At 36.6% G+C, this 16,163-nt stretch overlaps 1 protein-coding gene across 2 annotated transcripts; it reads right to left on the bottom strand.

The window, feature by feature from the left end:
* Positions 1-2,001: 2,001 nt before the first annotated feature.
* LOC111337230 (uncharacterized) lies at positions 2,002-15,358 on the bottom strand. 2 transcript variants are annotated; one of them, XM_088736232.1, is made up of 10 exons: positions 15,210-15,358; positions 9,810-9,886; positions 8,554-8,728; positions 8,247-8,348; positions 7,337-7,412; positions 6,797-6,891; positions 6,203-6,220; positions 5,006-5,168; positions 4,607-4,741; positions 2,002-3,636 (listed from the first exon to the last, which is right to left on the bottom strand). In XM_088736232.1, exons 1-10 carry the CDS (start codon positions 15,228-15,230, stop codon positions 3,275-3,277), a joined length of 1,224 nt encoding a protein of 407 aa, XP_088592358.1. In that variant the 5' UTR covers positions 15,231-15,358; the 3' UTR covers positions 2,002-3,274. The 2 variants fall into 2 exon arrangements, with proteins under 2 accessions (XP_088592358.1, XP_022799233.2); XM_022943498.2 differs by lacking the exon at positions 6,203-6,220.
* Positions 15,359-16,163: the final 805 nt, after the last annotated feature.

Here is a 16,163-nt window from a genome sequence, read left to right as displayed (position 1 = left end):
CGTTTTAGAAGTAAATATCTAAACTGAGCAAATTATTAGAAGCCCTTGGAATCGCTCTTCTTGCACATGACACAACAAGGGCATGTGTGGGCAGCCTACAAGAATGTAATTATGCCTGGTTTGTTATGGTAACCGAACATTACGATCTTACTAAATTCATAAAAGTATTCTCTGTTAGTCTGGATCAATTATTTATGAAGAACTTCTAGCAGATAAACCCAACCATAATAGTTGAATGAGCTGTTGTCAACGAGATTTAGAAATCTCCAGAAAATAGGCAAAACGCACGAGTCTTCCTATTTCATTGTTGTTCGGTGCTGAACCGCCGCGAAATTGTTCACCTTTGGAATCCAAATATCATTCGAAAGGAAAAACAGCGACGAATACATTTGAATTTGCAGATGGCTTTACTCCAAGAACCAGATGAGTTTAATATTCTTTCAGGCGACGAGTTCGTTCTTCTAGAGGAAGATGAAGACCCAACACCACCTTTCAAGAAACATAAGCGGGTTCACTGGTCCCAGGATCTGGTCGAGGTTTTCTATTTTGTACCAACGAACAACTCGGTTATTCCCCCGTTCGCAGATTACTGTTCCTCAAACAGGAAATCGCGACAGAGAAAATCGCGAAGGACTGCCAGCTCCCTGACACGAAGTGCAGAACAAATCAGCACCGTGATGGTTATGAGAGGACTACAGTTTATTACAAAACAACTGAATGATTTGACAGTGGGAAGTGTTTCCGAAGACAGGTCAAGCAGATGGGACGAACTGTTACAATTGTACATGATACGAGAGAGGCTTAAGGACGAGAAAGGCGACTGGGTGTAACGCAGAAATAAGAGGGAAACTTAAGTCATGTAAATGGAAATAAACATACCTCACCAGCTGGCGTCGAGTACGACAAGAAAATATGCTAGCCGCAGAAACGGCTTCAGAAACAGCGAATTCCGCTTTCAACCAAGAGAGGCACATGAAACCAGGATAAAATTTCAGAAACGCAACTGGGAGTTCCTCAGCGCGAAAAAAAAAAAAAAACCTCATTACTGAGAGGCAAACGACGACTGAAGGGAATATAACATCTTGGTAGCCGAGAAAACAAGTTCTACAAATAATTTATTGTACTTGACAATATTCTTCGTCTGTTGTCCGCTCATCGATCTTTCAGATGCACATGGATGGATCATCATTAACGTGAGGAAATACGGAAAAGCCACAATCATTTGCCTTCATAATAGCTGAGTTAAATCAGAGACAAAACGAAGCGACTAAGAACGCGGTTACAGTTCAAATGAATTCGATTCATGAGAATTTGTTCAGCAACGACTCTGGAATATTGAACTTTGAATCATCACTTACCACAAGCAATTAGTTTGTTGAATCGAACAAATAACAAACTACAGCAAATTAGCCACATTTATTTGATTAATTTGTAATAAAAATATACTCTTATGTATAGATTCAAAGAAAGAAAAAAAAAAAAAAGAATAAAACCTACACTTTTAACAAAAAAATCGGAATCGACAGAATTGCATTTTATTTTGAGTCTTCACTTGGAAATCATAGAAACTATTATAACTTAAACCTCGGTTTCTCAGATCACGTCTAATCAGGGACAAAAGTCATTAATTTTTAACGTTAAAAACTCTCAAGGACTCGCCGTGAGGCTAACAAGATCTCTCACGTGTATGATAACAATGGTCTTAAATGTTTCTAGAATCTGTCGAACGCTTTAAGCATATTCAAGACTATTTGTGAACATTCATCGGCAAACGGTTTACCCAAATAGAAAATCTGTTTGTTTTACGGAAGACTGCCACAGAACTGTCTTCGAACTTAGTTTGCATTAATTGTAGAGCTTTGTGTACAATTATCAAGTACTATTCTCTTTTCATCAAAACGAGTGTCAAATACAATGATCTTTACCAGATGGGATTTGTTGTTCAAGTTAGTTGTAACAGTACATTGTAATGATTGCTTAAAGAAACAAAAGAAAAAGGAATCCCATGTTTCTCATATTTTATTTCATGCATTGTGTACAATTGTCTACAAACATACGTCATACTCATGGTCGGTGACATGAGACATGCAGTTTCCTTTGTCAAGCGACAAACTTGAGGTCAACTTTTAGGCAGATAGAACAACGTTCAGAAGTGATTAAGAACACTTACTAAATACCCAAGGTGTGCTTGCCGCTTAAAGCAAAATATTGAAAACTAATTTTTGGGAAAAAACAAAGCTATTAAGGCAACATCCCCTCAAGAGCCAAATTATGGGCTAAGTCAGAAATGAAAATCAACAACAACATCAATCCCTCCTCTTGATGATCTTCAAAATAAAGAAAAAAATACTACTTGCACAAATTCTTGCTTTTGAATATTTTATAGAAAAGGCGCAATACAAATAATAATAAATAATAAAAAATGTTAAAAAATAATTGGCCACATGTCATTTTTTGCCATGACTGCAAAAAAAGATAATTATCTTTATAGAATATTGTCATACCCATAAACTTCTACAAAACCCTCTGTGAAGTAAAGCTACAACTTTTACGTTAAAAGTAAAAATGGCAATAATGATAATACTGTTAACAGTTAACAAAATAGAATAAAAAACTGAGGCTATTAATTCATGTTTGAATCAACGGTAAAATGGGGGTAGAGTGTGTTAACTTTATTTTCCTGCTTCACACATTCAGTTGATAACTAAACTCTAATGATTTTTACTTTCAAGAAGCAAACTTACACCAATTGGGAAATAATGGCTACAGGCTGGGAGTATAAAAGTGAGCAGGGATATTTATCTGTGAACCAACTTACATTTGCCATTTTTTTTGTTTCAAGTAATAGGGGCTTCTCAATTCAAAATTGAAACAATTCTTACTGCTGAACTCTCATTAGCTATTTAAAAAGGAAGGTTCTTATCAAAATAGTTTTCACACTGGACATTATGTAACACATAATTATTACAAAAATATGATAGACTAAAAATCCTAGTGAAGGCTGATCAACAAAAATACGACAGGCCATCAAAATTTCTTTTTAACAATGAGATTTTAAATTGCCTTCACCAGTTTCCCTCAAAGATGAAAACTCTACAATGAAATATCTTGCAGTGTCTACTATTAGTGCAGGTTTTGGGTCTCAGTTAAAACAGCTCATTTTAATTGTCTCATGTGCTTTATAATGCAGGTTTTGGTTGATAACAGTGTCATTATACATAATTTGTTTCCAGAGTTACATGTAAGTTAAGATTTCTCCAGGCTACCTCTCCAGCTAGAGTTTTGCAATAGCTGATTTTCCTTTGCTTTTGGCATTTTGGGTCTTATTTGCCTCATTTTCAATAAGATAAACAATGTCTCTGGCACTTCCCCAGTTTAATGTCATTCCCCACCTGTAATGGCCATAATTATGAAATATACAGGGTTCTATTGGATCTTGTTCTAGTCTAAGTCCAGGTTTTCTTGCCGGTCGAATGCCGACAGTGACCTGGAAATCACTATCCCTCAGTGAATTCAGACATGGACAAAGATCCTTGCATTGTCTGATCATGGATTGGACATATGGAGCAGAAATAGATGCACTGTGGTCCCACCGGTTTGGCTGATAAAATGAGCCACACATCAGTGAATCTTCACCTGTACAAGCATAAATTGGGAAAAAGCTGGATGTCTGATTTCTACAGATGTAGAAGTTATAACAGATTGTAAACCTGAATTGTTAGAGTCTTGATCAGAAATCTAGTGCTGTTTTAGCTGTAATGGATCTGGCAGTGTTAGTGAAACTCAATACTAAATAAAAAAACACAAATGGACAACTAAAAAATCTAAATTCATAATTAGCAATGCAGTCCAGAGAAATGAATACAGATTGTTTACATTTCTGTGCATTAAAGTAAGCTAAATGTGGGCCCAGAGCCTTAAAGCCAAAACAATCAAATAAACCAAAAGTCAATCTCCCAAAACACAATCAGGCTAGTATTTCAAAAACAAAATTCATTTCAATAAAACACAAATCAGTCCCCAAAGTCACAAACCAATTTTCCAAAAATCAAATCAAAACAAAGTACAACGTGTGCTTGCTCCATAATTACACATCTCTTTTCCTTCAAGATACTTCTTCTAGAGACCCCTCTTTCTCCTACCATGTGATCAAAAGAAAATAAGGGCAGTGGAAACAAGAATGTAAGTTAGCTGGTGGATTTGTGTTACTCTGTTCTCTGATTCCAATCATCCATAGATTAAAATGCACAGCAGGTTAACTGTACTAGCTTTCAATCACTGTTTAAAATACCACTTCTCCACTTCTGTTACAGTGTTCCCCTAATCAAAATTATCCCATCTGATTAAAGGAAACAAACAATGATAGTAACTTAATTAATTCAATACAATCCAATGCAATTAAGTGAAAGATAAAAGGAAGCCAAAAGGAAAAAAGACCTCACGTTGAGGTTATTTCTCATTTCTGTACATAACAATCAGGTCAGTTTTGTGTAAGTGACCATGTTTAATGGAATATTGCATTCTAATATCTAATAACATAAATTTAAAATAAAGATAACTATATCAATAATCATTATTATCAAAATATATTAATTCATTGCTCTACCTCTGGCTATAAGATATGGACGACCGACAATTTCTTGTCCTGATTCATCATACCCAAAGCTGGTATGCTGCCCTTCCACACAAAATTCAATCTTAGGAAATAAACTGCCATCGTTTTTTACCTTTAAGAGAATCCCTGTGAAGATGATATATGCAGTTAGTCTCAATAAATTTCATGTTGGCTTGAGTATTCTTTTCCTTTTTCTTTTCAGGCTTGAACTTCTGATGATGAGGTCTCAGGTGTATGCAAAGCATTTGTTGTTTCAAGTTTGGCAAGTGAACTCTTCTCCTAACATCATTTCTACCATCAATGACACGATGCATCATAGATCGAACTTTTCCACAGCCAATGGGAACAAAGCAAATAAATTTACTTGCTAATGAAAAGAAAAACCATTACCCCTTGCTGGAAACATTCCTTGATCCCCAGCTAACTCTATTGAGCCTAAGCCTGAACAGTTCACAATAAACTGAACACCATACGTCATTTTTAGTGCATCTGCCTGCTCTGTCAGTAGTCCTCTAATGGCACCTTGGATTAAGTGTGCCCCTTTCCTTTTGCACTATAAAAAAGTAACAATAATTTGATTATGCCAATCACTGTGTTGATAAAGATATTTTGTTTCACATTCAGGGGTATAGAATTTTACTTCTCGTGTATTGTTAAAAGGTGGGTATTATTTGAAAGTAACCATCTATCCTTGTTTGCTTCATTTTGTTTTTTTTTTTCCCATGAGTTCAGCCAAGGCTCTTCATAGGCCATCTACTATGTACAGCCTGAGAACATATATAACATTTCTTAACCCCTTAGAAGGGGAAGGGGGCTATTGTTGCACAGGTAGCCCAAGCTCTCTTTAAGAACCACACAAGGAACACAATTTGCATATCGATTTATAAGGATTTGTAAAGGAGTTTCTACAAGATATCCATGGAGACAGTTAAAATTGAAAATATTAAATAAAAATGGCTTACTTTATTCTATACGTGTGTTGTTTGCTCCTGGTGTCGTTGTTTTACCGATTTAACTTGATTTAAGTGGTTTTTTTTAATCCTGGTTTTCTCCTCTTAAATCCAGGATTAAAAAAAAATCGGTAAAATAATGACATCAGGAGCAAACAACACACACATGGATATCTTGTAGAAAATCCCATACAAATCCTTATAAATCGATATGCAAATTTTGTTCCTTGGGCTGCCTCTGATTGTTGCAGCATTATTTTACAAAATTAACTGATAAATTGGGATGGTTTTTGTATTCTAATTAAAAATCATCATCACTGAAAACTAATCTTACTCTATGATCTTGAGACTAATAATTATTCCTAAAAAGGTAATTTTGTTTTATGAACTAGGTTGATAATGTAAATTGGCCACTGTAAAGAGTTTAAAAGCTTACATTTCAAGTGTCAGCCCTTTGTCAGAGTGAAACTGACAAAGGGCTAGCATTCAAAACATCAGCTTTTGGGACTCTTTATGGTGGCCAATCAGCTTTAAGCACTCTTTACGGTGGCTAATTCACATTATCAACTTGGTTGATAAAACCAAATTATCTTGTTACCTCAACTGACACAGCACCACAGTTTCTTTAGAAACTTACCTCCTCAATTCCTAAAAACTGTGGGGTAAGAGGCATTACTACCTACCTACCTGCCTACCTGCCTACCTGCCTACCTGCCTACCTGCCTACCTGCCTACCTACCTACCTACCTACCTACCTACCTACCTGCCTACCTACCTACCTGCCTACCTACCTACCTACCTACCTACCTACCTACATACATAGGTTAACTGACCACTCCCCATAGGGGCTTTTCAGGGCCAACACCCACCCATCCCACCCAGGGGAGGACATATTCCACCACATAGTAATCTCGTGCGTGGGAAATTAACGTCTTCTACCCCTAACCCTGCAGGAGACAGGGCCTACGGTTCATTCGTCCTTATCCGAAAAGACTAGAATATCTATCCATTTCTTGATTATAGAAAGGTAGCAAATTCTCCTCACTTATTTTAAGACCACGAGTATTGGTCCAGCCAGGGCTCGAACCCTCGACCTCCTGCACAACACAATCCGGCGCTCTAACCAATTGAGCTAACCAGGAGGTGGTACACTTGGTCAGAGGAAAACAACATTTTTGTTTGCATGAAAACTACAAGAAACACTGACAAAAAAAATTGGAGTAGATTGTACCTCTTCAAGAAGCCATATCCCAAATTTTGGTGGATCAATTATTGGTGCAAGAAAAGAAAAGGCATCTTTTATCTGACCACTTTCATCCCTCAAGCCTAAGTGGAAAGAATCCATAAAAATTATCTCCCAGCTACATGCCTGATGAAAAAAACTTTTTTCCAGAATAATTCACATAGGACTACTCTTACAATATCAAAACATCACTGAACAAATGAATGATTACAATAGAAAATATTAACAGTTACAGCGCATTTTCCTCATTTAACTGAACAAGGGATTTCTGAACTACGTCAAAATCAAATGATCAGCAGCAAAAGAGGAAACTCACTTTGTCTACCAACTAGACATTGGCAGTTTATCATTGAGGGTTCAGCAGGCTAAGTAGTACCAGTTGAAATTAAAAGTACTCATCACTTGCTATATATAGAACAGAAGAACGTCTGACTGGGTAATTGTGAAGAACACAATTTTTAAGCGATACAGGGTTCATCTAATTAGGTTAAAACATCTATCAAATTTTCATTAAGTTGTCTCACAAACCTTTCTCTTTAATCAATGACATAGAATTTCTAAATCTTTTCATTTGCTTGTACTGCTTCAATATAATAGGGTCAATCTGGCAAAAAACTTCCATTATTATTTGACATACTGTCACAATTATCAACTTTAAAAACAATACATCACAACAACAATTTTTTTCAGTATATTACCACCAATAATCTATTCAAATTAAGGGAATACCAACCACTGAGGTGCCAGATATCACCCAAGGGGACCAGCTCTTTCATTCTATTTCAACCAAACTGTTACTTCCGAAAAAAGTACGATTGTATGTAAAAATCAATTAACCCTTTCCCAAAAGAAAAATACTTTTCTCTTCAATCCTATTACAAAAGAAGAAAAAATGAAAAGGTAGGATTTGTGAGGAGAAGGCAGTAGTGTTTAAAGGATATTAGTATGCTCCAAATTATCTCCACCAACAACATCTGCTGACAGTTTTTGAATTGAATGAATTTCAAATCTCATAATCTGCAGTAGCTAAAGGACAGTAGGGATAAACATTATTCAGTGTGTGTGGTATACAACTCCTTTATGAGAGATATTAATCTGTGACCTTAAAGTGGTAACATATCAGGAAAGTCAATGTTACCTGGTAACATGGTAATTGGCTCTAACACTGAAGGCTCAGTTATAAGCAGTAGTAGTTACCCAGCCATAGAGGCTCATTAACTAGTTTCTGACATGTATTTGACTTGAGGGAATAGAAATCAAATAGACATCTTGTAGTGTAATTTGTTTCACTTATGATCAGCCAGTCCTTTTAATTTTGCAACATTTAGCAGACAAATTAAACTCTTCAAAGTGCAATTATAGGTAAGAGGATAATGTCCCCAGTTAGCTGTGCTAAAACCAAAGGGGAAATTTAGAAATATTTTAGTTTTTTACTTACTTTTTCTCGCGAAAGGAGTATTAACTCTCTTAAGTACACTCCGGTATTTCTTGAATCTTTGCAAAGTGAGGTGTATCTTTCTCCCCCATATGCTGACCATTCCTTTGAATCAGACAATATATTTGAAAAAAATAGTTTTCATTGATTAGTAAATGTCAGTCAGTAAAATTAATCATTACATGAATCAGAATTGATTAAAGGAAGAAAATCTGCAGAATCTGCTGGTCAAAGATTTGAATCCTTAGTAAGAACTTTGACCTAATGTAATCCTTGCAATAAAATGAAGCAGTAACTGTTGAGTTCAAACCTTCAAAGTTTCATTCAAGATTCTTTGCTCAGATTTTGAGTCACTGTGTGGTATCTCTGCAACACGTTGAGCCATAGCTTCAGGAGGAACACAAAATGCTCCAGAGGCTTCTGAAGCAATCTTGGGTAAACGTCGAATAGAAGGAAAATCCTTTGCTATGATAACCACATGATAACTGTAAAGAGAAAGTTAGGGATGATTTCATTATTGCTGGCAAGGCTAAGTATACTATCCAGTTTGCACTCAAGTTTTTTCATCTTTATAAAAATGACAGAGACAAAGTTAGCTGCCAATATATCTTCCCCTAAAATCTTGAAGTGCTACTGCGACCAAATATGCACCTTTTCTTTTCTCCTCAGAGGTTGAAAGTACTTAATGTAACAAATTTGCCAAATCTTAAGGCAAAACTCCATCGAGAAGTAATATCATTTTCCCTGTAGATTCGCGATCTAAACGGCCGCCATTCTTTGAACTACAGAACTCCGTGCGAAGAAGAAGAAACTGGGTCGAGAATGGAAGTGACGTCAACGACTCAACAAATGTGGCTAATTTGGTATGCCGAGAGAGAGTTGTTTTTCTGGTTCCACAGGAAAGGAATAAAATTCAAAAGAATTGTTCCCCAGCTTTCTTTTGCATATTTCTTGTAAAGGCATGCCTTCGTGACGTTGTCGAAGTGAGTCGATGATGTCTCTACTAAAACCATTGTAGTTATTTTCGAGGGCTCTCCAGTGTGCCATTCAAGCAATGGCGGAGGAATTTTTAATGTCTTCGCAGTGCTGTTTTTAAGGAATAACGTTGTCAAATTTGAGAAACTTAAGCTTATTCTTATAGTTTAGGGTCTACATGTGAAGTTAACCCCAGAAAATTGGGAAAAAAAAATGCAAAAATTTCGTCGTAGTAGCACTCTAATAATTAATAACCATGCATCCAGATATTGAGATAATTTATGTTACTATATTTGCACCTATCAAGAAGTTTTTACTCCACAGGAAGGTTTCAAACATAAAATCCATTTCAACTTTCAGGAAAACATAAAAGCAATACATTTTGAGTGAAATGTCAAATACTTAAGCACAAATGCATTTTAATTTTTTAATAGCGAAAAGAATGTAGACTGAGTCAGATAAATAGTATACACTGTATGCCCACAGATTAACAGCAACCCGGGATAACTTACCAGGCTGAACAACCCAAATACAAGGGAAGGAAACTATTGGATGGTTTAAAATATTTCCAAACAAAGAAAGACTACTGACCCTCTTTCCAGAAGTAAATAAGCAGTGGTCAGACCAATAACACCACTTCCAATGATAAGAACCTTGTGTTTAAATTCCTTAGAAGGAAAATATTTGATGTATTACTTACAGAATAACTCACATGTACAGGTAGGTGGGAGATTTATGATCAGTAAAACAATAAATAAAAAAGTGAACCACCAATCATTTGAATCACAATGTGGTCCTTTGAAATGTGTATCTCAACATTTTAACTGCATACTGCTAGTCTTCTTCAAAATTTTTCAACGACTACAAATTGCCTTCGCCCTATGGGCTTGTGCAATTTTGTTGTCTTTGAGAAGTTTAATTATAAATGTATATTACACCAAATTACACTCAAAATCATGTTATTACCAGTATACTGATTAATATTCAGTGGAAATTAGGTGTAATTGATGTATTCTGTAGTTTTGCTTAACACAGTTACTGAAACACCCATGAATATCTACATTAGGATAATGAATTGCATAATATCAATGACTCAGAAATATCACTGGTCCACCATCTTTTCGACTCTTGAAAAAAAATACCCAGTGATCTATAGTACAGTAAAAGTTAATTGAACACCCTCTGGGACAATGTGTCCCGCAGGTCCTACGGCAACAGTGACGTTTTTGTTACTCTCCTTGGCTGGGCCGGGTAGGCTACTCATCCACAGCACCTTACCCTCGACATTTATCCAGTTTTCCTTACAGTTTACAAGTAACCACTAATACTCCCTGTGAGAGAGAAGATCGGTAATAGTGAAGTGACCTAAAAGGTATAATTTACAAGGCAACCTTACCCCATAACTAATACCTAGTCTTTTTCTTGGGTGTCACGAAAGCTAAGACCTAAGACCTAAGACCCCTCGAAAACGATTTAAGGCCAGTTACCTTAACTTCTCAAATAGCTAAAATATTTGAAGGTTTCGTGTTATTAGCCCCCCTATTTAATCACAGGTCTTTGATAAAATTGATCTAAAACAGTTTGCTCTTCCAGGCAGATCAACCACGCATGCGCTTGTTTACTTGCTACATTGTATCCTAGAAGTGCTTGACAACGGCCATTGCTATGCACATATTTTGCTTACTGATTTTAGCAGAGGTTTTGACCTGGTGGATCATCCTGTTTTGGCATCTGAGCTTCGTGATTTAGGGGTACATGAGGCCTTAATTAGATGGATTGGGGCTTTTTTGATGGGTAGGTCGCAACAAGTCAAAATTGGTTGTGTTCTCTCCAACAGCGTTATTCCAAGGGGCGGTATTCCTCAGGGGACAAGACTAGCCCCTCTGTTGTTCGCAGTCCTCATCAATAAGCTAGTGAAGGACTGGAAAACTAGAGTAAAGTATGTTTGTCAGTCTTAGAGATTATTCCTAGATGTTCAACCAGCATGTTGCCCTTTATAGCAAGGGATATTTGTTTATATGCCAGTAGTCATGGTATGAAGCTAAACCCATCCAAATGTAAAGAACTATGCATAGATTTCTTACAGTATAAGCCCTCGGATCTACCCCCTTACAGATGTCAGGCAGTGTTAATGAGCAGGTGTCATCTTATAAGTTACTCGGTGTCCATTTATCACACAATTTGTCATGTTCTTTTCACTGCGACTCAGTATATTGTGAAGAAAGCACGCAAGCGGCTCTCTGCGTTACGAGTCTTCAGGAAATCAGGCCTCCCACCAGCAGATCTTATTCAGGTTTATTGTAGCCTGGTGCGGCCCATTTTAGAATTTGCATCTCCAGTGTGGGCTGCATTACCTGCTGGTCTGGTTCAGTTGGTGGAAAGTGTTCAGATGTCTGCACTCGTGAGCTGTGGCTTGCCTACTCTGTTGGTGCGCCGTGATGAGGCTTGCAGGCGTTTTATATTGAACATCTAGCAGTCTGGCTTCCTTGCACACCTGCTGCCACAGCCCACGAATGTCGCTCATGGGTATGGGTTAAGGTCTGGATTTTCCTGTTCTCAATTCCGCTTCATCAGAACAGACCGCCTTAGTAAGTTTGTTACTCACAGTTACAATAGGGCTTAATTGTTTTTTTTTTCTTGTTATGTTAAGTTTATTCTGGTCTGTGTAGAATTGAGTGAATTTTATTGTCTCCCTTGTAATTTTGTGTTTAACACTACCAAAGGGTTAAATAAACTGATTATTTTATTTATTTATTTATAAACTAAGAACCCTCGAAAACTAGGACCCCTCGAAAACTAAGACCATCTACTACCTATGCTAAGACCCATTGAAAAACTTTTGGGTATGGTATATTTTAAAAGAAAAAACCAAAGTGATCTTAACAACATGGAGGAGCTACAACTTGGGAGATCGTGAACTTTACTTGAGGTGTTTACATGCCGGCTACCGAGCTGCAAAATTAAACATTGAATAAAGACAAGTAAACTTTTCACTGCTAAATTTACACTGTCTATTTAATTCAGAAAGAAAAAGTGAGCTTTCCGTTTCTCTTTAAACATTAAATAAAATTCACCACGCATTAGTACGGACAGGGCCTGAATTACCAAGAGTGTAATTAACAGTGACTAAATACATTGAAAGAACCCTCCAGAACTAAGTACCCTTGAAACCTAAGTCCCCTTGAAACCTAAGACCCTTTGAAAACTAAGACCCCTCGAAACCTAAGACCCTACCAAAACTAAGACCCCTCGAAAGACTGGTTCAAGGTTTAGGTTTTCGCATTTGAAGAGCACTCAAAAACTTATACCCCTGTTTGAATTCATGGCCAATTACAGTGCAATTAAATAACCCAACACCTGAATACAGTTCCAGTCATGACTTTTGAGAATTTCACGATAGTTCAATTCCGTCCTCAACACTTAGTTACTTATATAGAGAATTCTCGATCTCCATATGCTGCATTTCATGCAAAAGGCCATTTTGACTATCATGCTAGAAAATTTTGCTTTTGCGGCAAAGAAAAAATCAAAAGATCCCTCAAAAACGCATTCTGAACATTGCGCGCTGTTAAATTGTGATTCTGTAGTTTGTTTTCCCTTTTTTATAGCTGCGATACGTCCGTCGCATGGTCGATTGCTTGACAGCTGTGTGGGTTTTCAATCGTCTTCCAATGCCATTCATATATCCTTGATGCAAATTGTAATTCGCGCCAGGCTAAACATATTCCCAAAAAACGTCTGCCCTAAAATATGAATAACCCATTTATCAAAGTATCTGAGAGAAACTGGATAATATGTCTCCTTGTAATGGAAGGAAAGAAATTGGCTACCCTATCAGTTGTTTATCATCATCTTTTAACTATATTTACATTTAATAATTTTCATAATCATTTCTTTGATAGACGACAGTCCTTCAAGCACTGCTGTGAAGCCTTAATTAGGCTGTGAGGACCTGATTTGCATCAGCACTCTTTTGTTATAAATAACAGGAACCTTAAAAAATTGAAGTGATAAGTTCACTAAAGCAAAGTCTAGGAATCTCGCAAACAAGAACATAAGGAACAAATCACCGCTGTAATGTAGGAGATAATGCAATTTGCTGTATCTAAAGAACAGCAGCCACTGATGTTTAGTCCCTATTGTACATCAAGGAGAACAGTCTTGCCCAAATTCCTAACAGGTCTTACGATAGCGAACAATTCTATGTATTTTCATGTGGGTGCCACAAAAGCTAAGACCTAAATACTTTATCTAGTGTGAAACAATATTTGATTCGTATTTTTATCAATGAATGTTAAAATAAATTTACAAATGATCCCTTTTTGCAATCAATTGTGTGTCACAGGATTTGCCTTCAAATTGACGCGAATCAGGAATTGTAATGGACTGCGCCTTATGGACGTTTGTTTGAGACTTCATGCACAGTCTACACTGCTCTCATGATTGCGCTTCAGACACCACGGATTTCTGTGGCTGTTGCCTTTCTTTCCTATCCTACCGCATGAAAGAAGATGAACTGAGCTGGTCATAAATAAATAAATAATAAATAAATAACTTTATTATACACAGAATTAAAAAAGTTGTCACTTATTTACATTGAAGCTGTGTACAGAATAAATTACATTATATATATAAATTAAATTAATTAAATAAATAAATAAGAATAAAAGCTAAATATACATACAATTAACTAAAATTACATACAATCATTTCTCAAACCAATAGTTTGAAGTAAAACTCCTAATCGATTCAGAATTCTTTACATGATTTGGTAAGTCATTAAAAAGCTCACGGCTGCAAAAGAAAATGATCTATTTCCTGATTTATATGAAATCCTATTCAAATGAATATTACTACGTCCTCAAGTATTATAATTATGTATATCCAAATTACGAGAAAACAAATTCAATAAGTAGGATGGACAAAAACCATTTATGCAGCGGAAAACTTGAAGACATTTGTGGAAGGTCCATCTCTCAGTTAGTGGTAACCAACCTAAAGCTCCTAAAAGAGCTGTTCAGAGCTTACTTCTCCAATCTTACGCTTAGACTAGTAGACTTTGTTTTTAAAGTTTTGTCGTGAAAGACAAAGAAGTGGAATGCATAATTAATGTATGGGGTTGCATGGTCCCCTAACCCTTCGTTTTTGTAATCTTAACAGCCTATCCAAGTATGTTTTATCTGAGTTGGACCAGACAGTATCGCAATACTCGTATAATGGTTGAACAATTGAATTGTGATATTGCTTACAAACATCAATGCAATCAACATGAATTGTTGTCCTTTTAACACTTTATTGCTTGAAGAATACTACTGCAAGTCACGCACGAGAGCCGCGATCGGATAAACTGATCTTAAAACTTGCGCTTAAAGTTTCCCGAAAATTGAAAACAGGCAACGTATTCTAGCAGAATACGTTAAAACGGCCTTTCGCTCCAAAAGCGTACATCGAAAGCATTCTCTGCTGCGCTGACTTGAGTCACTCGTTACATTGAGCACTCGTTAATTCAGGCCCCGTCCACACTAATACGTGGTGAATTTTATTTAATGAGAAAAGAGAAACAGAAAGCTCACTTTTTCTTTCTGAATTAAATATTCGGTGTAAATTTATTTGTTGCTTGGAGATATTAGCACTTGCGTGCTACCTTGAAATTCGAGGATAAAGTTGTTATTATTATTATTTGCAGTGAAAAGTTTACTTGTCTATAGTCAATGTTTAATTTTGCAACTCAGTAGCCTGCATGTTAACACCTCAAGTAAAATTCACGATCTCCCAAGTTGTAGCTCCTCCAGGTTATACAGATCACCTTGGCTTCTTCTTTTTTTTAAATATACCGTACCCAAAAGTTTTTCGATGGGTCTTAGTTTTCGAGGGGTCTTAGGTTTTGGGTCCAAGCTTTTGTGACACCCCTTTTTCTTTGACCTGACATGATTCTACCAATTCATCGCATTTACAGATTAGAAACACCCTTGTAAATTAAAGACAAATTACCTTTTTGATTTTTGAAGTCATTGCCCAACTGTTGCATCGAAAAAGATCTCGGATAACCAGGATAGGGAAGACCAACTAAAGTTCGACGATATGCGCGAGCAATTTTAACGACTGGGAACAAACACCGTCATATCACCCAGTCTGGTAGGGAAACGGTGACTGGTGGGGGGGGGGGGGGGGAGGCGAGGGGGTGTTTTAAGATCCCCCATCCTTTCAATGGTGGTTTTGCACAAATACCAATCCTTAACTCTTAGCTGGTATTTGCCCCTAAGAAATACAACAGAATTTTGAGTATAAGAGTTTGACAAATGTAGAGCAAGGTTTCTTTTCTAAGTGTACAACTACTGAGCTTGTTTAAATAATTTTCTTTTTGGCTTAAAATACAGGTGTTCTACATTCTACCAATGCAAGTGAATAATTGACCTTATAAGAAAACCGTAGCCTGCTCTAATGGTAATTAGATTGATTCAAGGACACTGTTTTGTAAGCAGTCTTTGGGGGTTAATTTTTGTGTTATCATATTCCTTTCTTTTTGTATCTCTTTCGTTTCCCTCTAAAACTACTTTTGTTTAGTCATGACTCATCTCGTCTCCTTGGCCCAACCTCCCTGGGGGGGGGGGCAAGCAGTAAAGGATAGCCCTCCACCTTCTTTGTGGGCCTCATTGTTTAAGCGTCTAATGTAACTATCTACAAATATATTCTCTGCTTCAAGTTAGACTAGATCACATGTTGAGCTGTTGCAAAAATATAAAAAATTAAATTGAATTGAATTTAAAGCTTCAATAGATTTGTTGATAACGAAACAACAGCTTACTCTAGCAAGGAATGTTCTATTTAAGTCAACAGACTTTTGATTGAATAACTAAGCCAGTTGCAAAACCACTGCTGAGGCCCACTCACTATTTTTTTGTGACAGGTATTGAAAAAGGACCAAGTAGGGTTTCACTGTGCCTC

The sequence above is a fragment of the Stylophora pistillata genome, chromosome 10 (genome assembly GCF_964205215.1).
Source record: "Stylophora pistillata chromosome 10, jaStyPist1.2, whole genome shotgun sequence".
Lineage (NCBI taxonomy): Eukaryota > Metazoa > Cnidaria > Anthozoa > Scleractinia > Pocilloporidae > Stylophora > Stylophora pistillata.
The sequence above is the reverse complement of the archived record's forward strand: the minus strand, read 5'-3'. Positions and strand labels throughout refer to the sequence as shown.

Bases quoted from the DNA above. Each gene is read 5' to 3' on its own strand.
- LOC111337230 (XM_088736232.1), bottom strand. From the start codon at position 15,230: ATGACTTCAAAAATCAAAAAG. The intron at 8,729-9,809 runs GTCAGTAGTCTT...TTCTCTTTACAG, and splicing joins TATTTACTTCTGGAAAGAGG to TTATCATGTGGTTATCATAG. The intron at 7,413-8,246 runs GTAAGTAAAAAA...GTTTTTTGCCAG, and splicing joins TACTCCTTTCGCGAGAAAAA to ATTGACCCTATTATATTGAA.